Source organism: Eleutherodactylus coqui, chromosome 12 (assembly GCF_035609145.1).
Source record: "Eleutherodactylus coqui strain aEleCoq1 chromosome 12, aEleCoq1.hap1, whole genome shotgun sequence".
NCBI classification, from domain to species: Eukaryota; Metazoa; Chordata; class Amphibia; order Anura; family Eleutherodactylidae; genus Eleutherodactylus; species Eleutherodactylus coqui.
This window is the reverse complement of record NC_089848.1, coordinates 109,547,490-109,573,386: the sequence shown is the minus strand read 5'-3', so window position 1 is coordinate 109,573,386 and position 25,897 is coordinate 109,547,490. Positions and strand designations below refer to the sequence as shown.

Sequence of the window (25,897 nt, the reverse complement as noted above, 5' to 3'; positions counted from 1 at the left end):
GCTAGGTAGCCCGACAAACCGACTGCCTGCCTTCCAGGTCCGGATAACTTTATTAACAGGCACATTGTTAGCAGAGCTGCCACTATTCAGATTGAGAAATTCTGCCAACCAATCACAGCACAGCCTGACGAACTGGAGGCGGGGCTCTATCCAACTCGAACACCTTGTTGGTCAGTCTACCTTTCTCTCCAGTATGGCGGCAGCTGATTGGTGGAGGCGCAGAGCGCTGTCTTCCCTGCTGGATGCGCCAGTGGCGGTCACACAATCCTGCTGGATGAGGTGGGAGGAGCTGCGCCTGCACATGCTGGAGAGGAGGTGGCGGCGGAGGGAGGAGGCTGCTGCAGGCCCCGCATACACCGGAGGAGACGGAGGGAAAACCGGAACCCTGGATTAACCCCTTAGGCTAGGAGCGCGGGGAGAACAAGGCGGTATCCGCTAACTCCCCGGGCAGCAGAATGAAGGTGACGGTGAGCTTCGGGAGGACCCGGGTAGTGGTGCCCTGTGGGGACGGCAACTTGAAAGTTTCGAGTCTCATCCAGCAAGCGGTGACCAGGTACAAGAAGGCCATAGCCAAGGTGAGTGAGGCCGGGAGAGCGGGGTTGGATAGCGGGGGTAAGTCGTCCGTGACTGGGAGATTCTGACAACAGCCCCCCCCTATATCTGGGGGTGGTCCAGCCCGTCGCGGGAGTTGTCTACGCCGGAACGCCCCACTCTGGGGTCTCGTAGGGGGGGACTAGAAAGTGTGGCAGCGGGTGATGTTGTGACACGGGGGCGCGGAGGCTCCTGCAGGACTCCTGTGATCTGTTGCTTCTTCTTCCTCCTCCTCTTCTTCATCGCCAGCGGTTCTGTGTTTACAAACAGCAATGAGGAGCGGAAGATGTTTGCAGTTCAGTTTGCAACTAATTTTTTGCCGCCTGATGCAAACTGCAACAATGTAGCGACTGTGCGAGTATTCTGTATCACTGCTACTGGAAGTCATAGGACGAGTTGGCTGACATCTGCGATTAGAAGCAATAGCTCACGCCTTTGGGATTCACGACCGCTTCATCCTGGGTGCTACAATCCATATAATTAGGTGTTCCGCGTAATGTTGTCGCGGCTTCAGACGGAACCGCACTTGGCTGCAGACCGGAGAGGTCTTAAGTTCTCGTAGCGTCTTCTCGTGTTCGACCGTAGAACCGGGTCCATTCTGTGACGGCGCTGAACTGACGCTGTTCGCTACCAGCGGGTCCGTCCGGCTTCCGCTCTGCTCTCCAGCATTGTCCCGGGAGCAGTAGTGCAGCATGCTGCGCTACTATCTGCAGATGTGAGCCTGGCCTTATCTTGCGCCATTTGCATACATGCGAGTAGATATAATTCCGGTATTTCCACGAACAGAAAAACACGTGAGTAGAAGAGCGTTCGCACGGAACTCGCAGCTTGTAGTCTCCCGTTATTTACAGCGATTCTGCGAGAGGGCAAAATCACAGCATGTTCGTGTTTTTTTAAAAAGAACCTTTTTTTGGGTTATATCGCTTATATATATTTTTCCTATTGAAACGTGAATGTCGCGTGTGCAGAGATGTGATGCGGTTTCCTCGCGAAACGTATCATAATTGCAGGAAAAATCGCATGTTTGCAAGTGCGGACCGCACCTCTCAGTGTGCGCTCCCCGTGCGAATCCGGCCTTATGTTCTGTCTTACATGTTGCAGCGTTTCTGCATCCAGAGTCCAAATCGGTTGCGTATCCACAGCTGACCTCAGAAGATGCGGCGCTCCCTTCACCTCCGAAGTCTTCAGCTGTCAGCGCCAGCCTATAATAACAGCAGCGCTGTCGGTCACTTCTGCATCACCTGACCACTGGTGCTGCACTTATTACAGGCCGCGCGCTGACAGCGCCGTATCTTCTGGAATCGCCTGTTGATACACAACCGCTGGTGCAGATTTTGACTCTATTTTGGATGTAGAATTTTAGCTGGAAATTCTGGCGCGGTTCCGCTACGTGCGGACGGACCCTCTGATCTCATTCGCTCGGGTATAACTGTGAACTGTATAAGGCCAAATGTCCACGGGCGCGTTTGATTTGCGGAAACCACACAGGACACCCACAAATCAAGCCACCCATAGGGAATCATGGATGTCCGCAAATTAACTTAAGCACGCGGATTTGTTTTGCGGACCTTTCTTTTTTTTTTTTTTTTGCGGATCCCGCAGGGACGGCTTCCATTGAAGTCAAACTGTACTGAGTATGTCAGACGGCTAGTTGTGAGGACCGTGCGCAGTACAGCAAACCCGGAAGTGGAGGGATCTGCGCGAACGCTACTGCTGGGCGAAACGGGTAAATAGGGCTCACTGGCTGCACGGAGTCCGATCCGCCCGTGGACATTGGGCCTTATGCGTGTAATGTGGAGTGAGAACGCATTGATTTCAGTCGGTTTATTCACAAATGTGTATTTTTCACACGATTTTTCAGTCCCTTGGAGAAAAAAAATCAGCCGTTCTGTTTGGTCCATAATACGGCCCAAAACGGGTCCTAGAAGTTAATCAGATGCAGTGACTGTAAAGGAGTTGTACGTAACACAGCGGTCGCTTCCTGTAGATATACAGCGCTTGTACTAACTTGTAAGAGGATCCGAAATCCGCTCTGATCAGCCGAGCTTCGGTCCGTGACCAGACTGTACAACCTGCGTACGCCGGTGTGAATGAGCCCTTATGCCTCCCTCACACATGAATGTGGCAAAGCGCCGTGATTTAAATTGTGTTGCTTTGCCGCGTGTTACTTTAGTTTTTTGCGCTAGATGCCCCAAAGGGAACCGACTCCACTCATCGCAGCGCGATCCAGCGGCTGTCTGAGTGGCTCCATTGAAAACAATTGAGCCTGTGACAGCGCAGAGCTAAACGCTGAAACACTCATCTCTGTGAGCGAGGCCTTAGTCCATATAAACATCTTGGCAGGCTGCCAACGGCATCTTGTGCCCATCGCGGTTGCGCAGCTTTAGGCCATCTGCAGACGGACGGTTCGGATCCGGCTCCGAGAATTCTCGCAGAGGGACCTGACCCGAGCGTCTGCAGAGAGCAGCGTGAAACTCACCTCCTCCCGTGGCCCCGGTTCTTCATGGCCGGCTACCGGGCAGCCGGTGCACGCGCAAATTCCATGGGAAATCCCGCCGTGGAATTTCCGCCCGTCTGCAGGCCGCCTAAAGCCCCGCACAGAAATGTCACTCGCCGGCTCCGCTCTGCGCATGCGCCGGCAGCTGGCACATGAAAGAGCCGAAGCTGCGGGAGCGGGTGAGTCCGCGCTGCTCTCTGCAGGCGTTCGGGTACCGCTGCGAGAATTCTCGCAGCCGGATCCGACCCGGCCGTCTGCAGGCGGCCTTAGGGCTCTTTCATACTTGCGCCGTCCTTTTCTGTTGAACGTAAATGTTGGTCGCCGCACATGCTGGAAGCGATTAGCGCCAGACAGAACCCGTTGACTATGATAACTTCACGCTCTGGTATTTTCCCAGAGTAGCGCTGCATGCTGCGCCATTTCATCCTGGGTTTTCACAGAAATCTGCGCCGATGCGAATGAAGTCTAATGAACTCTCGTGCGCGCTGCCATCGGGATTGTTGGCCACAGCGCTGCATTGTTTACTCATTGCGCAGCCTGAATCGGTCAACTGCAAATTCTGCTGGTCCCACTGAAGCGATGATGTGCGAGCCGGTAGTAATCCACGGTCCGCGGGGTAGATGGCGCTGTCCTGATTGCAGTGGCTGCTGTGCCAACTTCCTGCAAGCCTCCCATTGCTTTCCTATCACTGATCTTGGGGGTACTGAGCTGCCAGAACAGGAATCGGCTCACTATTGGGGAGCTGCTTGAGATGATGGTGGTTCTAATAGGACCTTCGGGCCCTCAGAAGTTTCTCCTGTGACCTGAGGAGGGCGGTTTCGTAAGTGCTATTGCTATTCATAGGCCATCAGCCTTGTGGGATATTGTTGGGGTGAAACATTGTAACTATGACGATGGCGGGGTGCAGACAACTATAACATTGCTTACAACCCACATTAAAGGGGTCTTCTCATCCTATAAAATGATGACCTATCAGTAGGATATTCCGTCAATTTGTTAGCAGTGGGGGGCTGACCTCCGGGACCCCCGCTGATCCTGAAAATGAAGGCGCTGCAGCTCTCATGCTCCGCTGCACATTTGTGCTCCTTGCCATTTGCTGCATGCGGCCTTACTCTCTGGGCTACAGTTGTGCTGCAGTCGTTGGCACAGCGGGTGGTCCGGGCCCCTTTTCTTCTCAGGATTGGAGGAGGTCGCAGAGGTCAGACCTCCACTTATAAAGCGATGGCACATCCTAGCAAGCCGCGATCATAAGATGAGAATAAGTAGGAGCCCGGCCCAGACGGCTTACAGCGCATAAGATATGGGAATTAGATGCAAGAGGTCAGGGAAAGGCGTACGCAGCTCCAGACTTGTCAGGTGTTGGAGCGCCAGTTTAGGTTATGTAACGTATGTTCTCTCCTTGGGTCTGCAGTGTGGTGTAACATCTCCTCGCAGGTAACGAGGTTTGCAAGCTTGAAAACTTCAAAGGAGAAGATGATGATGATGGGGGGGGGGGGGGGGGGGGGGCTCGGACCCCGCTCACATGGCAGCATTTCACTACGGGTTCTGCATCCAAACTGGCGCTAGTTGAGCGTTCTATTGAATGCTGTGGAAATCCGTGCCGTAGTTCCGTGGATTCCGAAATCCTAATGAACGCGAGGAAAGAAATCGCATGTAATAATAATCTTTATGCAGCGCCAACGTGTTCCGCAGCGCTCGGGCGGTCTTTGCACAGGCAAGTATGACATCGGGCTGACTTTTTCGGACTGTTATGGCACTTGCAAAATGCATCACAGTCGTAAAAAAGTTGCATATTTACAAGGGGGAGAGCGCATCGCTATATGCGCCATTGTCGTGCGCATGGAACAAATCACATGTATCAGGACTTAGAATGATCACCATCGCTTCTCGTCGCCCTCTCATTGTATAGCAGGCGACTGCGGTGCTGCCATTTCTTTTGTCTCCCCTAAGTAATAATGGGCGTATCGGCCAATAACGGGACGGGCTGTTGGTTTTCTATCTCACAGGATCGCTATGAGAGAAACATTACGCATGTAAACGGATCCTTTCCAAATAAAGGATTCTATTTCCATGCGTCTCGCAACACACAGAACTCTGTGTAAATACAGCCTGGGCTCAGGTCCACCGCCGTGTTTTCATTGCGTATTACGTGTGTATTGCATGGGCGCGTGATACACGGTGAATGGAGTCAATGGAAAAAAACTTGTATGAAAGGCTGCATTCACACAGGGTTTTTGTTGTCATGCACCAGTTCCGTTCGATCAGCGATGAGGATGGAACGCTCACGTGGAAAGAACACGTGATTTTCATTCATGAGAATGATCCTTTTTCTTGGACAAATTGTCAAAGATAGAAAAATTGCTCAATATCCTGTTTTTGGATGTTTTTTTGTTTAAGAAACACCCATTATTTCTATTAACAGTTTAAAAAAAAAAAAAAAGCAAGACAATACGTTTTTCTTTCAGTTTTTACTATTTTAAAAAAAAAATATATATATATATATATTTTTATACGCTTGAAAGCCACAAGTGCGGCGCTGCTATATAGATAGATAGATATAGATATATATATTTTCTTGTAAGAAGGATCACAATCAGAGGATAAAGAGTGCGAAATCTGTCTCTGACCAATATCGCACTTGGCCGTGTAAATGTACGCGGATACAGTGTCAGGCGCTCGCTCCCTGATTTTGCTCCATCGACTGCCGCTAAATCCATTTGCGGATCTTCATAGAAGTTGCCATCAGACGTTTGAGGCTCATCCTCAGAGTTCCGCCACGGATTACAGCGTCCGATGAACATCGCAGATCCGACACGATTAACCTTGTGAACTTGGTGTTGCATTACTCATTCACCGCGGACGGCTGATTCTGCCCATCAGTGAGTCCCGCTAACGTTGCATCATTAATGGTTTCCTATAGATGTAAGAATCCCAACCGTGTCCAGATTCCTGCAACTACGAGATCAACTGACTTCAACAAACCACTTTCTCGCCCTCTGGTTACAGATCCTGAAAAGTCCCCATAAAGCTTTTGCCTTGAATGGTCACTAACTTTTCAACAAACTTTATGCTTATGTGATAATTAGTAAAATTGCTAATCACTTTAATTGCCTAAAAGGGCATCTTTTTATGCTAAATAAATCCCAGTCCTGCTCTACAGGGGTCTTCCTTTCTCAACTTTTTGTTCTCCATTGCCTGTTGTTATTTGAAGTCTGTCTCTATTAACAAAGAAGCAGAGGCAGATTACAGGAAGAGGAGGGTGCTGTCTCCTGCTGCGCATAGAAGCCTGTGGAGAGTAAAGAGGGAGACGAGCAGAGAGACTAAAACAGAACTTGCTGTGTAGTAAGGGCCTAGTCGTTCAGAGTCTCGCTGGATCGCAGGAATCTGAAGGATTCCGTGTAAATGCTGATGGCGACTGAACAGCAGAAGATAATTCGTTGGCCATGCGGTTTCTGCAGGCATGAAAATCAAGCGGCCTGTTTAAACTGTCAGTAGTTAATTTATATCATTGCAGCAGTCGACACACACCAGCTTAGCGATAGGAGAGCAGGATCTGTTCTGTATGTGTGCAGTGTATGGAGATATCATAGCAGCGGTCTACACCCACCAGCTTAGCGATAGGAGAGCAGGATCTCTTCTGTATGTGTGCAGTGTATGGAGATATCATAGCAGCGGTCTACACCCACCAGCTTAGCGATAGGAGAGCGGGATCTCTTCTGTATGTGTGCAGTGTATGGAGATATCATAGCAGCGGTCTACACCCACCAGCTTAGTGATAGGAGAGCAGGATCTCTTCTGTATGTGTGCAGTGTATTGAGATATCATAGCAGCGGTCTACACCCACCAGCTTAGCGATAGGAGAGCAGGATCTCTTCTGTATGTGTGCAGTGTATGGAGATATCATAGCAGCGGTCTACACCCACCAGCTTAGTGATAGGAGAGCAGGATCTCTTCTGTATGTGTGCAGTGTATGGAGATATCATTGCAGCGGTCTACACCCACCAGCTTAGTGATAGGAGAGCAGGATCTCTTCTGTATGTGTGCAGTGTATGGAGATATCATAGCAGCGGTCTACACCCACCAGCTTAGTGATAGGAGAGCAGGATCTCTTCTGTATGTGTGCAGTGTATGGAGATATCATAGCAGCGGTCTACACCCACCAGCTTAGTGATAGGAGAGCAGGATCTCTTCTGTATGTGTGCAGTGTATGGAGATATCATAGCAGCGGTCTACACCCACCAGCTTAGTGATAGGAGAGCAGGATCTCTTCTGTATGTGTGCAGTGTATGGAGATATCATAGCAGCGGTCTACACCCACCAGCACAGAGACAACTGAGTATTATGTATACAGCCTGCAGAAGGGGTAAGCTAGTTTTAAATGCAGGATACAAATCATATAATGGCCAGATATAGCATTATGCCTCATTACACACCCAGCAGCATATTCTGAAGTCAGGTGCCCTTTAAATGGATTTTTTAGGACTAGAAAATATGTCAACTTTCTTCTAAAACGGCTCCACATCTGTCCACTGGTTGTCTATGGCATTACACCACAGCTGCACTGTAGTGAGTAGAACTAAGCTGCAATCCCACACACAACCTGTTTTACACGGTGGTGCTGTTTTTAGAAGAAAGCAGTCGTGGGTTTCTAATCCTGGACACCCTTTCAGTACAAAACAAAAATCCGACTTTCCCTCCTCCTTGGCGTTGATACTTCGCTGCAGTCTTCTTACTTGTGACCGCTCTCGGCTTCTATCTATTCCCCTGTTTACTGGAAATTCATTCTACAATCCGTGAGAACAAGTGGGCTGCAGGACGCAGTAACTAGTAACGGCTTGCCACCACCGTGGAATGCTTTCGGATGGGCCGACTGTCGTATTTCTAGGAGTCCCAGATAGAGTAACGAGGGCTCCGCTTTGTATTTCCTCCGCTTGGCCTGGTATGTTTGGAGATGATGCGATGTGGTCAATATTAATCTACTGAAGGACGTCAACATGCAGATCTTCAGAGGATCCTTCAGCAGAATTGCAGTTGTGGCCTGGAGATACGAGATTTCAGCCGCCGCTATTTGTCTTCTACGGTGTGACTGCTCTTCATCGCTGCTCCAGCAGAGTGTGATTTGCATCTTGGTTGGAGGCTACGCTTGGCTGTACAGTAAAGGCCCTTTTACACGGCGTGACTGTGGCGCATGAACGTTAATTCGCCCGGCATTCAGGACACATAAAAGGATCAATGAATGAGAAATGCTGATTTGTCAGCTGATCTTTAAAGGTGTATTCCGGAACTTCAACTTTTTTCTATTGATGACCGACAAGCCTGATCGGTGGCGACCTGTTATTTGGGTCCCCGAATGTACTAAACAGCAAGTGATCAGTCAGTGCTTGAAGTTGATGTTAGAAGCAGGAAAAATTTGTGAAACATAAGGATCTGAGCAACTGTGAACGGGGCTGGGTTGTGATGTGTAGATGAATGGTCAGCGCACCTCCCGACGGTCCGGGCTTGTGGGGTGTTCCCGTTTGTCGCGGTTAGTACCTGCTAATGGTGCTCCAAGGAAAGGTAACTGGTGTACAGCGGCTCTGAGCTGTCCTGGAGGTCCCATGGCGTCCACCCCTCGGCGGCTCCGAGCTGTCTTGGAGGTCCCATGGCGTCCACCCCTCGGCGGCTCCGAGCTGTCTTGGAGGTCCCATGGCGTCCACCCCTCGGCGGCTCCGAGCTGTCTTGGAGGTCCCATGGCGTCCACCCCTCGAGGCACATGTAGCATTAGGCAAGTAGTTTTCAAGAGTATCTGCACACTTTACATTTTTTTGACGTGTCAGAAATTAATAAGTGGGAGTCCGGGTGCTGCGGCCCCCCGCCTATGACTCCGATGAAGGGGCTGCAGTGCTCAACCAAACGCTCTGCCTGTTGGCCCCATTTGGCTGCCGAAGATGTGCATATAGCGGTGTATGCGCTGGGGTCTCGGTGCCTGGACCCCCTCACTAATCACAAGTTTAGCTATGTGGCTGTCATGTCAAAAGGTCTTAAAAAGCACAGCTGCTCTTTAATACCGTGACATAGTATTTTGTGAGGCCACATTCAGATGCTGCCGCAGTGGAATCCTCATTCGCACAACCTGGGTCCTCCATCACCCGCTGGCTGAGAATAGGATCCCCTGTGTCCGTCACTTCCTCCGGGGGTTCATTTACTTTACAGACTATCTCTGCATCAGAAGACAAGTCACCTGGCCGCGGCCCTTACCTTGCAGCGCTGTGCTAGAATTGTGTCTTCTAGACTATTTTGACGCTTCTTGTCCCTACTCTTCCTTGGCTCATCTTGGCTTTTTTTTCCAGTGTGCATTTACATCGGTAAGCGCAATATTGTACTTGCAAACACGTTGTTTGTTTTTTTTCCGTCTTCTGCGAGTGCGTCTCTTTCACCTCTACGATTCTATGATGCCTTTTGCAAAAAAAAAAATACAATGCTGCGCTTTCCAATAGTAAAAACCGAATCGTCCCGCACGCTCATTGCCCCAGAAATTGCATTGTGCTCCTGTGAAACCAGCATCGCCCAAAACTAGGACGTAACACAACCTTGTTGTCCCCCGTGTAAAGGGTCTGTTTTCATGCGAGACACAAAACTCGCAATGCGATATAATAATAGGGGGCAGAGGCCTCATTTGCTTTCTCTGATGCTCTTCTGCTGGTTTCAGAGGAACCCGCCGGTCATGCATTTGGCGCGACTTTAGTTGCCCCACAACAGTTTAGGTTTCTTTTTTCGTATACGTCTGAAAAGGTTGGCGAAGAACTAAAACCCGCCCTGCATGAAATAGTACACGGCTTTGTATGGTGTAATGGGATCTCCCGTTCTCGGGTCGTCTTAGTTGGTCCGGAGCCGCCCGCACTTGGACATTCTTGGCATACCTGATAATCTACGTGCCGCTCCGCGTTGTCACTTGTACGCTTCCGAGACCCATCCTGTGACTGTATATTCCTCGCAGCCGTGTCTGTATCACATCATTTGGGGGCGTGATAATAGTGATGACGATATCTATATAAGACGTATGATCACTCCGTATTACGTGGGCGCTATACACGGTAACTCGCAGGCAATTCGCTACATTGGCTTACGCAGGTATAATCACAGTGTGTTGGAATTGCAAAATATGCAAGCATGTTCTATTTTGCCGCGTTTATGCACAAGATAGCGCCCATTGTTTTCTCTGGGTGCTTATATGCAATCACCCATACGCAATTACAAAGAAAAAACAGGACCGACCGATCCACATCCGGTCCACAGCTCCGACGCGCTTCCCGCGGTCCTCGGCCGCTCGTACAAAATCACTTCCTGGTTACAGGAATCTTAAATCCCACTTCCAAGAAGCAACAGCTGTGATTGTGAAGAACCAATCAATGCAGCGCTGGATGAACCAATGCGATGGCTGTGATTGGCCTGGCTCAGCCAAATCCTAAATCCCGCCCCTACAACACGATGGCTATTGATTGGCCGAGCAGCGGTGGAAGAACCAATCAATGCAGCGCTGAAACAACCATTCATAGCCATCGCTTTCCGGAGGCAGAATTAATGAATCCTGTAACCAGGAAGTGATGTTGTATGAGCGGCCAAGGACTGCGGGAGGCGCGTCAGACCTCTGGAGAGCAGCGGGAGGGACCTGGACTGACCCTGCTAGGTAAGTGAAAGAAGACACTATGCCGCTTTTGGGGCAAAAATTGATATGACAGGGTCTTATTTTTGGGCAAACGCGGTATAAGCAGCCGATGTAACGAGACTCCACGGTTGTCATTGCTGGAAGAGATAACTTACTATGTTCTTGTTGGTGTCCTGAAGACTAATGTGTTCTCGGGTCTTCACCCATAGATAGAAGATATGCGCATAATACGCACTCAAACGTTGGAGTCCGCCCTAAGGGTCCGTTTAGCCCTGACCCTTTTTCTTTTGAGCCAGCCATGTCAGTCCGCTGGGGCCGCCCGTTTATACCGGCAGATACATCATTGGATCCTTCAAACGAGAAATCGTTCAGTTGTTCGCGTTCGCTGTGTAAGTGACCGGTCGCTATTTAAACTCAATGATTAGTGAAGGAGCAGCGATTTTATTATTATTTTTCTATGCCTGCATAAAATGGATGAAAAGAGCACAATTTTTCATTTGTTGGATCGTTTACACTTGATTTTTGTACATTTTTGCTCATTTGAACAATCTTTCTGCATATGGCCGCCTGCACACGGGCGGAAATCCCGCCGCGGGATTTCCGCCGCTGAAAGTCTGCATAGGAGTGCATTACAATACGCACTCCTATGCAGACGGCCGCGGTTTGGCCGTGCGAAATCTCGCACGGCAAACAAACCGCGACATGTCCTGTTTTTGTGCGGGTCTCGCACTCACCTGGCCGCCGGCTACGGTCTGCGCATGCGCCGGCAGCGCGGCAGCTGGCACATGAAAGAGCCGGTGCCGCCAGGCGCGGGTGAGTACGCGCTCGTCACTGCAGGCTCTCGGGTCGGGTCCCGCGGCGAGAATTCTCGCTGCCGGATCCGACCCGCTCGTCTGCAGGCGGCCTAAAAGGGCCTTAAGTCTCCAGAATCCCCCTTAGAAGGCGCAACTTGTACTTTTGGCAATCTCATCCATGTGGCGTGGAAGCCTCAGTATGTCAGTTCGTAAAGGGAGAGATCCACATAATTTGATGTGGACTTAAGGGCTCGTGTCCACGACCGTGTCTTCACCGCGTGTATTGTTGCACGGATGCGTGACACGCGGTGAATGGAGTCGGTGAACGGCGATGGATTTTTATTCTTCCATGCACGCTGGCGCGTGGACACTGCGTAGCAATACACAAAAGAAATAAATCGCAGCTGCTCTTTCTCTGCATATGTTCGCAGCGCGAGTCCTATATACTTGTATGGGCAGCGTATGATACATTACGTATGGGCGGCGTTCTCGTATGCATGCCTGCTCTGAACGGGAAACTAAGAACATTTAAAAGAATCGCACCGCATGTCTCAGCGTGATTCACAGGTTGGCGCAGCGCCGTACGCGGTCTCTGCTGGTGGAGGGCAAAGCTGCAAAATGCTACACGGATACCCTCCCCATTGTAGGCATGAGCCCTTACTATCTGTTGTGAACATCATGTAGGACATTATGCAGAAGTACTGAAAAAAAGGGGTTTGGTTTGGTGTCGCCAGCAGAGCAAAATGTGATTGTTCTTAGTAAAAGAAGCCAAGTCCTCTTGTGAATACGAAACCTTTTAATGGCTAACAAAAATACATGATGTTACAGCGAGCTTTCCAGCCTACTCACAGTGGAAGGGATCTGAAATGATAAATGCATAGATACATATGACAAGGCACAGACACGGATGTGATTAATTTGCACTCGAAAGGATACAACAACCGGATAAGTAGTATCCTTTCAAGTACAAATGAATCACATCCATGTATGTGTATATAGTATATATACGCATGCCTCTTCGGATCCATTTCATTATGCCTAAGTAAGAATCCTGAGAGGTTGGAAAGCTCGCTGTAGCATCATGTGTTTTTGTTAGCCATTAAGAGGTCTCGTATCTACAAGATTACTTGGTTCCTGCTACTGAGAACAATCCCATTTTGCAGAAGTACAGAGCAGTGTAGATGTGGTATTAGTAGTTGTGGGACAGTTAATCAGATTCTGCATCAAGAAGTGTCGTTTTATTTCTACACGTTTTCAAATGTACATGCAGAAACAAATTGCGCCATGTGGACTGCGGCGTGGAATCTATGTCAAGTCTATGGCAAAAAACGTGCTCTAACAGTGTGTGGATTGTCGGGTGACGGGGGGCCGCCGGCACTTTGTGGCATGTTTAGTCTGTTGGCTTGTAATAGCAGCGCGTCTGCAGATTACATGTATACCGAGAAAATGACAGAAACTGCTGACTTGTCTGATGCGTCCGGAGCTCCTCAAGTGTTTGATGCACCGCGGTCCTGGGCATCTTAATCACAACCTCCAGAAGTCTGCTGATGCAGAATATTCTCCAGGAATCGGTTATACGGCGGCGCTCTACATCACCCGGGTCTTCATCCATCACTAATGTCCCGTCTAGTTAGAGGTAACTGGTGACTGCGGCGCTCTGGGATAACTGGTGGCAAGAATGTACAACCCACTGACCTGATGGGTGCTATCGGGGCGCTCTACACTCTTCTGTATAGAGCAGGGGTGCACAAACCTTTCTGTTGGAGGGCTGGAAACGTAACCCCTTAGTGACCAGGTAGTTTTTTTCTTTTTTTCTATTTTTTGCATCTTCATTTTTTTCAACCCGTAATTCCTCTATCCATCGTCGTCGCTGTACGAGGGCTTGTTGCATTTTTCAATAGTACTCTTTACTCTGCCATATAATGTGCTGAAAAAAACATTTTTTCAAAGGGATTTAATTTTAAAAAAATTTCCTGCCACTATCTTCTGCGCGCAATCGTGTTTTGTTTTTTTGTTTGTTTTGTTTTTTTGTCGACCTAGTTGTGCAAGGAGTAATTTTTTGCAGGGCATTTCAGTTTCTGGAAAGATACGACTTTTTGATTGCTTTTTATTACAATTTTTTTCTCTATTTTTTCTGACGACGTTCATCGTGCGGGGTTAATGAGTTGCCTTGATAGATCAGACTTTTACTAATGCAGTGATACTAAATATGTATTTTTGTTTTTTGATTCTTTTATTATAAATATGGCAAAAAGTGTTTTTTCTTTCTCAACTTGATAACTTTTTTTTTTTTTTTTTTTTTTTAAATGGTAAAACATCTTTTTAAAAAAAAAATTTTTTTTTTAATTTTTTTTAGTCCCCACATGGGACAACAACTTGCAATGCTTTGATCGCTCCTGCAGTATGATGTAATGCCACAGCAATCCAGCAGGAATTCTATTAAACCATGCCACAGTCATGGCTTGATAAGCACTCTGCCATGACACCCAGATGGCTCCCTGCAATCTCAGAAGTGACAGCAGCATTTAAAGGGCTAACAGCCCTGAACATCTGAGTGGCTAATCGGAGCTTTTGGGGTTGGCTTTTATAAACCGCCGGCGCCCATGATGTATGGACATAGACTGACAGTACAGGCCGTCGGCGTATTAACGGTCACTAAGGGGTTAAAGGAGAGCAGAATGTCAATTACTTTTTTCATTAATTAAAAATCTAAACCTTTTTTCTTTTTTTTTTTTTTCTTCTCTCCCTTTTCTGATTTTTGTAATTTTTTTTCTTTTTTTTTTTTAATTTTAATTCTGTTGTCTGTGTACATGATTACGGCGTCCATCATTCCTGAGCTAGATTTAACAGAATTTAGAGAAGATTCTTTACAGCAGCTTCATGGACCATTCACAGTGTATTATCTACATATAGGTGTCACCTCTCAGTGTAATCCTGTCTGTGCAGAGAGGGGAGGAGGTGAGCTGTGACTATTGTTAATGGTGGATCCTGTGTTTTCTATATATAGTTGTCACCTTTCAGTGTAATTCTGCCTGTACAGGGAGGGGAGGAGGTAAGCTGTGACTATTGTAAATGGTGGATCCTGTGTTATCTATATATAGGTGTCACCTCTCAGTGTAATCCTGCCTGTACAGGGAGGGGAGGAGGTGAGCTGTGACTATTGTGAATGGTGGCTCCTGTGTTATCTATATATAGGTGTCTCCTCTCAGTGTAATCCTGTCTGTGATGATAATGAGATCATGGCTGAGAAGTTTTCTCTACAGAACAGAAAGGGTCAGACTATTATTAGGAAACAGTGGGTTACGGAGGGCGGTCCTGATGCTGTGAGCCTGCCCACAATCAGTGGGTGTTGTGGGAAAAGACTCTGCAAATCCTCACTCTTGGCGGACCCCCTTATAGATGAGGCTCGGGTCCCCATCTGAGTTTGGGGGGTTCTGTTCCCTCATAGGAATAGAAAAACGTAACGTTTCGGTTTAATTTCCCGTTGATTCCTGTAGGAGTTTCACGCCTGTTGGTTTCGCCAGGTTTCCACTCGTCTCGTGGCGTCTGCTGAGCTGATGGATTTCCTCATCCAAGAACAACCGGAAACTTGTTGGAAAGTCACTTTCCTTTTTCCATTGTCATTGTCCTTTTCCGTTCCTGTATGTCAGCTCACCTGAACCCCCAACTGCGGAGCTCCGCCCTCCTGTGTGGCGGTGTTGGCGGCGGGTTGGGCTGCCGTGGTTTATCTTGGTTGTTCACTGGCGGTTTTGGTTGGATTTTACCTGCTTATGTCTTATGTGATATTCAACCCTTTAAATAAAGAATCGCGGCCAATATTCCACTTTTGTTTTTCTGTCTTTGTGTTTGGCGCTTGTGTGACCGCGAAGCCATTGGACTTCAGTCATATCGCTGGGTGTGATGCAGAGTGTTGCGCCATTCTGTGCTGCGCCGGAGCCTTCGCTTCAGATATGCGCAGAGCCGTAGCTGCGTGCTACTGGGTGGGAAATACCGTTCTCTATGTGGATAGAAAATAAACCTGTAATCCCATTATGGAAGCCCGGCTAATCGCTGCTGGTACGCGGTACGGCCTCTTGTTGTCGTCCTGTTACAGCGCGTCGCCGGCCTTGCTCGCTCTACAGAATGCGGCGTGGAACTCCCATGCTGGAACTCCTCCTGTGATGGCGGCCCTTGCCAAGCGGGTAAAACACCCAAACGTGCCGTTACTAGCGTCATCACTGACAGCCAATCACGGCGCTGGCCAGGGAAGTTTGTACACTATAAACTTTCCTGTGATATCCGTGTCTTCTCTGTTGTCCCATCAGTGAGACCCGAGGGAGTCTAATAGAAAGGGTTAAAGAGTGCGTTGTACAATTATCTGTACTGGCTGGTTAGTTGAGGTGATTGGATGGTGATAAGGTCATTGTTTTTTTAAATTGGTCTAGAAACAAACAAATTACGTTCATAAGGATGCGTTCAAATGTAGCGGATTGTGTGCGGGATGGCACACCATATATTCATTATTTCTGCATCAGTGCTGTGATGTGGGATATCGGCACATTCTGCTACATGTGGACGTACCCTTGTATACGAGTTACTAATCGGTGCCGTGTCCATACACTACAGATTATAAATGGCGCATAAACGGAAATAAAAAAAAAGTTGAATTAGTCTCCTAAATTGTTCAGAAAAGTACAACATTTTTTCACATTTGCTTCCAAACAGATGGAGAGAATATCATATAGTCTCTGTGGATCTATCTGTATCACACCACACATTCACAGACTTGTCATACAGAAGTTGAAAAAAGTGACAAATTGTAGCAATTTTCCTCAAATGTGCCACTTTTAATAAACTCATCGAATCGCTCTACTTCTCCCTCCTAAATACAGTACAATATGTGATAAAACCACGGGGTCGGGATTACCGGATGTGACACATCGCAGGTTGATTGGAATGTTGGCCTGGTCATTAAGGCACAAACGGTCCTGAAGGGGTTAAGGGGCTGTTCCCATCCCAGACCTCCATGGTGTATGGATGTGGGTCCCAGACATAGGGCCTCCAATATGGCCTTCCCCGATCTGGCTGTACAAGGTAGTTGCAATGAAGGAAGTGGCATAGCTGTAATGTATGGGGGTTACGGGGTAATGCAGCTTGGTCCTCCCCGACTCGCACAGAACACGGCTTCCACCACAGCTATATTCGGTTGAGATGGTAAGACCCCTTTAAAGAGGACCTGTCTTCCCGCCTGACGTCTGACTTTAGTAAAGGCCCCTTTACATGGCCTGATTATCGCACGGACCGCTCGTTACATCAAGCAGTTTGCAGGGTGATTGTAAGGAGTAAACGGATGCAGAGAAGGAACGATCGGCAATAAATCGCTGGTCAGATCTTTCAGGCAGACCCCCCAAATCACTGGGCCTGCTGCTGCAACCGCCTGGGAGGCGGCTGACCGGGACCATCTACGACCCAGTCCACCTCCATTCACTGGGCGGCTGTCGCTCCTGTGTGAAAGCTGAAGTGCCCGCCAGGCGTCCGTGTAAAAGGGCCTGAAATGCCTGCAATGTGGGGGCTCTTCCTGGAAATGTATGAATAAAGGAATTGGGGGGGGGGGGTGTTCCTGTACACTCTGACATGGCCTGATACTGGCAAATGTAGGAGGATTTCCAGGAGGAACAACAGAGGAACAGCACAATGCAGAGTTCTAAGAAAAGATGCATGAAGATTGATTCATGGGGAATGTACTAAAGTGGACCCCATCTTTATAGTGTATAGCAGTTATAGGGTAAACCAATGAGATCGTCTACCTCCATAAGTACGACGGAGCGACATACTTAGCCCCCCTCCTTTTTTCCATTTTCAGATCCAGGTCGCGGGACCCGGCTTAGGGAGGTGCGGGTCCCAGCGGTGGTCCGCTGTATATGTCATGGCAGTCTTAGGCAGAAATCCTACTTTAAAGGGGTTGCCCGGGGCTTGTATTATTGACCTCCTCAGGATGGGTCATCAGTAGTTGACTGGCAGGGAGCCGCCGCTCATGATCCCCACTGATCACATGACCGGCTGGCCTGTTTAGTGTTTACCGTGCAGGAAGCAGGCAGCGCTGTCTGTATTGCAGCTCCCATTGAATTCAATGTCATACCAACTCCGGCCGCTGAAATACGGACAGCGCTATTGCCACCCGGCTCTGTCTATGCTGACGACGGGCTCGGTGATGAGCTGATGGGCAGGGACAGTTAGCAGCGGACCCCACCGGTCAACTATTGATGAGCTATCCTGAGGATAAGTCATCAATGGTAAAGGTCCCAGACAACCCCTTTAAAGTGGTATTCCTGTCTGCGACTCTCATGGCAGAAACAGAAGACCACCCTGATCTCTCCGCTGCCAGGGGCAGTCAAAACTTACAGAAATGGCCTTCGCTAGAACAGCAAGCTGCATTGTTTGCGCGGCTCGCGGCGCTGCATTGTTTGCGCGGCTCGTGGCATTGTTTCCAAAATGCCCATTGACTACTTTGGGAGTTGAGGAGACGGCGAAGCTCCTCGGCTCTCTGTAAGTCCCATAAAGCTGGGCTGGAGGTAGTGGGGCCAGGACCTGGATAGGTGCAGCTCCTAGAAGTGGGAGCCGCATCTGAGACGTGTCACATCCTGTGCAATTCCATGAAGTCTCTGATGGGAAAACCCCGTTAGTGATGCCATCCTGGGAATTGGTGAGATCACTCCGGAATGTGTGACTCTTCAGTGACCCGACAATCCTAAGAATCAATAAGCAACTACCAGGAAACTGACGGATGGGCTTCCTAGGTGATTGTAAGCGTCTTGCACTGCGCTGTATATCCTGATATCGGAACGGACGATGTCCATATAATACGTCTTCTCGTTAAGCGTTTGTCAGCAGGTGATACATTGATTGCGTGTTGTCTGCTCTCCTAGGAGCCTATATACCCATTAGTCTAGTAGAAAAGGCTCCTTGTGAATGGCTTCTGTTCCCTCTAAAGCCGTGGGGTCAGAGGCGAGGGTTCCCCGCTGTGCCGATGACACTGAGGCCTCCCTTGTTGATGAGCCCCATACTGACCTCTCTTGGGCTCCCTGCTGATTGATCCTTGTGAAGGGTTTTCCTTTGTCCCGACTTCTCCTGTTCGCAGTTACTTCCTCATTTCTCCTCTTGGTGGTTTCGTTGCTTGTAGATGACGCACCTTTCACTTGCCTGTCCTTATGTGACATGTATAGCGCGTACAGATCGCGGCCATCGCCGGCTGCGGGTCTGAGTCGTAACGAGATGCTAAGCTCCTACATCAAGGCTCTGTGTGTTTACAGGAGGATCCGCGGCCGATCTGAGGCTTGTGACGCACGATTGGCGCCATTCAGGTTTCCAAGTGGAATCTGCAAGAACTACATGCATGCGGCATGCAGAGCTATCTCTGCAGTAGGGGCTCATTCACACCGGCGTATTCAGTCCTTTAAAAGCACTCGGATTCACTGCATTTAAATGCGTGTTTTCATGCACATGCCTTTTTTTTCTCCTTGGGCACGTGTTGCATGCGTCCTGACTAGAGATGAGCGAACGTACTCGTTTAGGGCGATTTCGCAATCGAGCAGCGCTTTCTTCGAGTAACTGACTACTCGGGCGAAAAGATTTGGGGGGCGCCGGTGGTGAGCGGGGGGTTGCAGAGAGGAGTGGGGGGGGGGGGGGGGGGAGGAGGAGGAGAGAGACCGCCTGAAACACGCTGGTTGGAAATGGGCCCAAGGATATAAAATACCCCATTCACTTTCACTGCATGCTAGTAGATTAAGGAGGACCAAATTCTTACCTCCCTCCCAATTAGCCGTTTATGCAAGACAATTGCTCAAAAACTAGAGGCCCATTAACACACAACAATTATCATTCAAAATTCGCTCAAACAAAGTCTTTTGAGCAATAATCGTTGCGTGTAAACGCTACCATTGTTTACTTTTCGTCCCAATGATGATTTTTAGTTCAGTTTAGCATACATAGTTCGGCCGGAGTGCTGATAGCAGGGACCGCATGCTGTCATTCTCCACGGGAGTGCTGATAACATTGTATTCAGCTGCATTCCCGTGGCAGAATAAAGGAGTTGTATGCAGATAACAGTCCGCCTGCTGTTAGCTGGATACACCACGGGGAGGCTCATTTACATGCAAATGAAGCTAATAAGCTGCTAATGGGCATTATTGTTCGCTAGCAGCTTATGCAAAATGATCGCTCACTGTCAATCTATATTATGAACGAATTTGCATCATTAGCTGTGCGTGTAAATGGGCCTCTAGGCGAATGTCATACGGCTCTTATGATATCGGCACATGAAACTCTGCCCATCTTGTGCACTCGCCATCATGTGATGTCTGCATGGGTGCGAGGCGTGTTTGTGTTAAAACTGGCTTGCATCACTTCATGTTGATCTGCTGAACCCGCGGCGGGGAATTGCGGAGTGTTTCCCGTTGTTTCAATGTATCGCACTCCATGAGATGCTTTGCCGGCCCCACTGAAAACAAGGGGTGATGCCGCCATTTACTTTCCTGCACCGCTATGTGATGCGCAAAAGAATTGCTCATGGTTGACCTCATCCGAAAGAATAGTGTTCATATTCGTGCGTCTCAAATTGTGCAACGCGATTTTTCTCAGCCGCGTGAGTCCGGCCGTAGTCTTGTTTTATCTGACACCTTTGCACTCTCAGGCTCTTAAAACGAGGAGTCGTATATAACCGGCGTCATCCAGACACTACAAGGCGCCGGGCACCCGTGGTGCCGCCAATTCATCCTCCAGGGAGTTGTCGTCGCTCAAGATGACAGACGGCAGCCAAAGGGGTGATGTGCAGATGATGAGGGGTGCAGCGGCTTTCTCACATGGTCGTCTACGTAGTTTCGAAAATGAAAGCTGCGCTCTGATTGGCTGCCACAAGTTGTTTCTTTTCTGTAGGGTTTTCAGTCTCCGGGTTCATGAAGTTGGACTTGGGACGGAGGTGGGCCGCGCCAGCCTCACCCCACCCACAGACGGGCAGCTCTCCCTATACGCGTTCTTGGACAGGGGTGATGCCGCAGTCCTAAACAGCCATCTTTGGTCATGGTACAATCTGCCATGAGCAAGCCGTATAGACATCTGTCTAGCTAAAGCCTTCCTAATGTTGCTGGTTTGCCGCCTGAGCCGAGCAGACATCTTCGTGGTTTGTGCTGAAGGGTGTAGGTAGTGCGCCGCGAGCCACGTGTACGAGGGCACGGTTGCATCCTGGACTGGCAGAAGATGGGAGATATTTGCTACGTAAAATCGTAGGCTGCTCCGTTTCACATTGCAACCCGCGGCACATGGCAGGATGGAATATGTGCAGTACTGTCCGGTTTTGTAAAACCGCAGTGAGTTGCGCTGTAACTCTCCGAGCGAGCGCCGTATGCTTCTGTTATTCTGATCGCGCCGATAAAGTGCTTTTCATCATCAGTTTGTTTATTTGTGGTTTTTGTGTATTATATGATGAAAGCGGGCAGACTGGTAAGTAAACGCGCCTCGTGCGCTCCGCAGGTCATGGCGGTGCGGACGGCGCATGGTCCATACTGATCCCACCGCAGAGCTCAACGCAGCTGCGCTGGTGACCTGCGGAGGATCTCGTCCGCGTAGAACAGATCCTCGGCACGTTGGCGTCAGGACGGGTTTGTATCCCGTTTTTTTTTTTTCTTCTTTTTATCTGGATATGCAAAACTCCTTCCCCGTAGTGGCGGACATGATTTCAGCCGCCTGTCGCTTACACCCGTCAGCTGTGTGAGACCCTAGAGGTCTCAGTTTCCGATATTCTCCCCCACGGTGACCTCCGGGCTTCTGTCTGGTTTCTGTCGCAATGCAGTTTTTTTTTACGAAGTATGGAACCTGCGACCAGCCTGGGGGCTCATTCACACGGGCGTACAGTTTTTACGGACAGCGCGCGGACCCATTAAATTGATGTGTTCAGAAGTGCGTCTCTTACCCAGACTGATGATTTGCGTTTAAAAAGAGAGAATCGCAACTTGTTCTATTTACCTCCATATTTAGAGGCCAAAATCGCCCCTTAAAGTCTTGGAGTGCGTGAGAAAAAAAAGTGAACATCTGCGCTGTTTGTGTTTCGCACGGTTTTCTGTGGGTTGTGACAACTGACATCATTTGAGCCTTTTTTTTTTTTTGCATAAACTGTGCGCCCGTGTGAATGAATGGATATTAATGGCCGCCGCGCGCTGCGAACCCCCAGAAGTCCCTTCCGTGCTAACCTGTCCACTAGGTGACGTTCTCCTTTATAAGATCGCCGTTTGTCGCTCCGCTTGGGCTTCCTGTAATGCTTTTGGCGTGAAGATAAAATCTTGTGTAGCGAACAATGTCGCGGCGTGGCTCGTTTATAAGGAAACGGTTAGTTGGGCTCAGCTGGGATAATGAGCCGTTTTCCATCTCATTTATGTACTTTTCATTATGGAACCGCTAAGTCTGTGGGAGAAGTCGCCGGAAGCCCCTCCCCCTCGTTGAATAGTTAGCGGCCAGTCTTCCCAAAGCCGTAATATGACCCTTCTGAGACGCCTAATTGATTCTTGGAAACCACTTGGGGGCCGTAAAGGCTGATTGATCTAATTTTTGATGACAATCCCATTTACTTAACTACATGGGAGGATGAGGGGGGGGGGGGGGGGGGGGTTTATAGGGCAGATATCCACGTCACTGTTTGATATATCGCCATATAGCAGTAGAGCAGCATCTGAAGGTTTTTCTTTTATGTACAAAGGTTGTCTAATGCGCCTACTCAATAGTTGTTTTTTTTTTTAATTATTAAAAATGTCCTACTTCCTTGCAGCCCCCAGAACTGGGCACCACCATCCGCTCCCCCAGCCTGGCAGTATGTGGGCATGATACATTGCACAGAAGGGTGTCCCCGAAACCCCTAGAACTGGGCACCGCCATCCGCTCCCCCAGCCTGGGCAGTATATGGCATTGGTATATTGTACAGAAGAGTGTCCTAGCTGCAGCCCCCAGGACTGTGCACCGCCATCCGCTCCCCAGCCTGGGCATTATATGGGCACTGTACATAGTACAGAAGGGTGTCCCCGCAACTCCCAGAACTGGGCACCGCCATTCGCTTCCCCAGCCTGGGCACTATATGGGCACGGTAGATTGTACAGAAGGGCGTCCCTGCAGCCCCCAGAACTGGGCACCGCCATCCGCTCCCCCAGCCTGGCAGTATATGGGCATGATACATTGCACAGAAGGGTGTCCCAGCTGCGGCTCTGGCACATATTGGCGCGGTGCGCTTTCCGTGCTCTGTAGTGTTATGTTGCACAGACCAGGAGCTTCCCGAGTCTCTAGAGAACCGTCATGGGGTTGTCCCGGGAGCAGGAATCCTTACCTGGAGCTGCGGTGTCCAAACCTCCCCTTCTGACCGGTTGTGACTCCGTGCCCATCATGTCGCATGGCGACTATCCGCACGTCTTAATAACGGAGGCAGCGGCGGTTTTTCTGTACATCGGTCATCCTCATTGGCCCTTCAGTTTGTGAAATCCGAGTACGGCGGCGCCCTCGCGACGTTCTCACGTTGCAGATTTGCTTTAAACTTTCCATAGCGACAAATCGGAAGTGAGCGGCGCCAATTCACTGCAGATCTCAGCGCTTCATTCAGAGGAGGGAAATCTGGGGTAAACTGAGGCTGCAGACTTCAAGGGGCGATCCATCGTGGAATCCGCTGTTATACAAGCTCGCAGGTTTGTTTTGCAGACCTTCTGGTCCAGAAAAACAAATCGCAGCATGCTCTATCTTGCTGCGAATCCCGCTGGGGTGGCTGCCATTGAAGTCAATGGAAGCCGTCCGATCTGCGCCACAGCGGACACTGCAGACGTGCCACGGATCCTGTATAAAAGTAGATCTTTAAAAAAACAATTGCCACTGTGCATGTGGGGCGCTGCGCCCGCCCAAATCCACAGAAAAGACTGAAGACCCGCATGGCCGTGCAGAGGATCTGGACGGGTAAGGAATGGCCGCTTGCCCCGACCCGCTGTGGACATGAGGCCTAAGATCTGTGCCCTGCACTGAACTGCTTGGCGCAGAGGGCGCCTCTGAAAACCCAAGATGGAAATCCTCCTTTGCAGTCTGCACCGCCGCCAGTTTAAGCTGCGGCTTTTCTTCATCTGGATGGGATTTTTAAAATTGCAAATGCTACAGATTTTCCACAGCGAATTCCGATGCTGAAAATCCACAGTATGTCCGAAATCCCCCCCCCCCCCCCCCCGAGAACATCCCTTTAAGGGGCCCTGCGGTCAGCTGGTATCGCTGTCCCTTATTTCACTCTTTGCTGCAGCGTTTTCTCTAAATAGGGGGTCCTGCATGGGAATCTCAGCCCGTTACAGTAAGTCCTGGGACGGAGGGGGGTCATGCAGAATATTATCGCTGATTCAGCAGTTCTGCATTTTCTCATACGCTGTAGCCCGTTCCAGATAATGATGCTTCATGGTACTCATACAATGCACATTGTGTAACTGCCGCAAGGCCGGCGCCCATAATGTTTCATAATTTGAGGCGGCGGCGAGGTCCCCAACCTTCCTGAGAAGAACACTGCTGCCATTTGTGTAACATAGACTTCCGGCTACACTTTGTCTTTGCTTTTGTGGTGGAAAAATGACCCATTTAACGGTCCAGCGGGCAATCGGGCGATCTCTGCTGAAGGGATACGTGCTGCCAACTGATTCTGGATTAATCTCCACCTAATTGCCTTGATTGAGGTCCTGGGTGCCAAAGCTGAGGCCCTTAATGAGGCGTGTGAGAACGCTGGGACGTGGGCGCTCCAGTATGAGGACTCTATCCTTTATCTCTGACCTTGGATGTCTGCGCCGGCCGGCCGCGGCTCGCTGGGACCTCATAGGCTCCGGCATGAACAAACACTGACTCAGAGGAGGAGGGGAGGCGCCTGATGTCCCAACGCCACGCTGTTCCTATTAAACCCATCGGTATGTTGAACTTGTTGGCTGCTTGAACCCCCAGTCATTGACTTCAGGACTCTTCAAACAGTCAGCGTCCGTTCAGACAGGCGGGATTGGTCAAATCTGCACCCAAATTCTCATCAAAGTTCAGCATCCAATAAAAATAAATAGTGTAATGTATAATCTATCCTCCTACGTTCACCAGCAGCAGGAAAATCCGCAATGGCGGAAAAGGCATTTTTCTTCCCTCATTAACCCTTTCTAATCCACTGTGAAGTCGGAAGATATTCTGATTGGCTGTACAGTTCTGATGTCGGAAGACAGCCGGCAGGGTATTCTTACTGTAAATTACTGGCGCTCTGTTGTTGGGGGAGGGGGGTACTGGCCTCTTCAGCGTGTCCAATACCGCAGTACTGGCTCTAGCCAGCAGGTGGCGCCATTGTATAATGGCAGAAAGGAAAAGCCCCCTAGGAAACCATGAATCCAAAATTGGATTGCAAAGGGTTAAGGTTCCGCACAGGAAAGCACCGGAGTAGTTCTATAAAAAGGGGCTAATTAGAGCTGACAAGGGGATCTGGCGGGGGGATGTCGCCAGGTGTAGAGCCGACAACGGGATCTGGCAGGGGGATGTCGCCAGGTGTAGAGCTGACAACGGGATCTGGCGGGGGGATGTCGCCAGGTGTAGAGCCGACAACTGGGTCTGGCGGGGGGGGGGGGGGGTGTCGCCAGGTGTAGAGCCGACAACTGGGTCTGGCGGGGGGGGGGAGAGGGGTGTCGCCAGGTGTAGGGCCGACAACGGGGTCTGGCGGGGGGGGGGGGGGCTGTCGCCAGGTGTAGGGCCGGCAGCGGGGGGGGTGGGGGTGGGGGGTGTCGTCAGGTGTAGGGCCGGCAGCGTGATGTCACCAGGTTTAGGGCCGGCAGCGGGGTCTGGCGGGGGGATGTCACCAGGTGTAGAGCCGGCAGCGGGGTCTGGCGGGGGGATGTGGCATCACCTCCCCTGTGATAATATGTTGGTACAGCTCCATGTCTCCACCAACATGACCGAATGCCATGTCATACGGCACGCACTGTGGAGAGCAGAACGTCTGCAGACTTCATTGGCTGCCCAAAGTCCAGATCCCAGTCCCATCGAGCGGGATGAGCTAGAATACCGTATCCGTGCGCCCAACACACCATCTCCATAGAGTCTGTGTAGTAAGTAAACTTATGTATAATACCGCATGTTAAGATATTTAATGTATTTGGGTGAAGTGGTTTTAACCTTCGTACTGGACTCTGATCGTTACAGCTAGAGGCGCGCCGGCTGCATCGGAGAGTTGGCAGCTCAGAGACTTTCTTTTTGAAGGGCCGGATGGTGCGAGGATGTTGCCCATCATGCCGCCTTGTTCCGCGCCCCCCCCCCCCCCCGGGGATGTTTAATATCGCCTGTTTTGTATATTACCGCACGCTGAAGCTCCGATATTTG

The 25,897-nt window shown here is 49.8% G+C and overlaps 1 protein-coding gene across 5 annotated transcripts in view; it reads left to right on the top strand.

Annotated features, from left to right (window-relative positions):
* Positions 1 to 304: 304 nt before the first annotated feature.
* The window catches only part of PARD3 (par-3 family cell polarity regulator), a 535,977-nt gene continuing 510,384 nt past the window's right edge, over positions 305 to 25,897 (top strand). For all 5 annotated transcript variants that reach the window (XM_066585804.1, XM_066585803.1, XM_066585801.1 and 2 more), the window contains exon 1: positions 305 to 575. In XM_066585804.1, the coding sequence (XP_066441901.1) occupies positions 456 to 575 (120 nt within the window). In that variant the 5' untranslated portion in view covers positions 305 to 455. The remainder of the gene's footprint in view (positions 576 to 25,897) is intronic.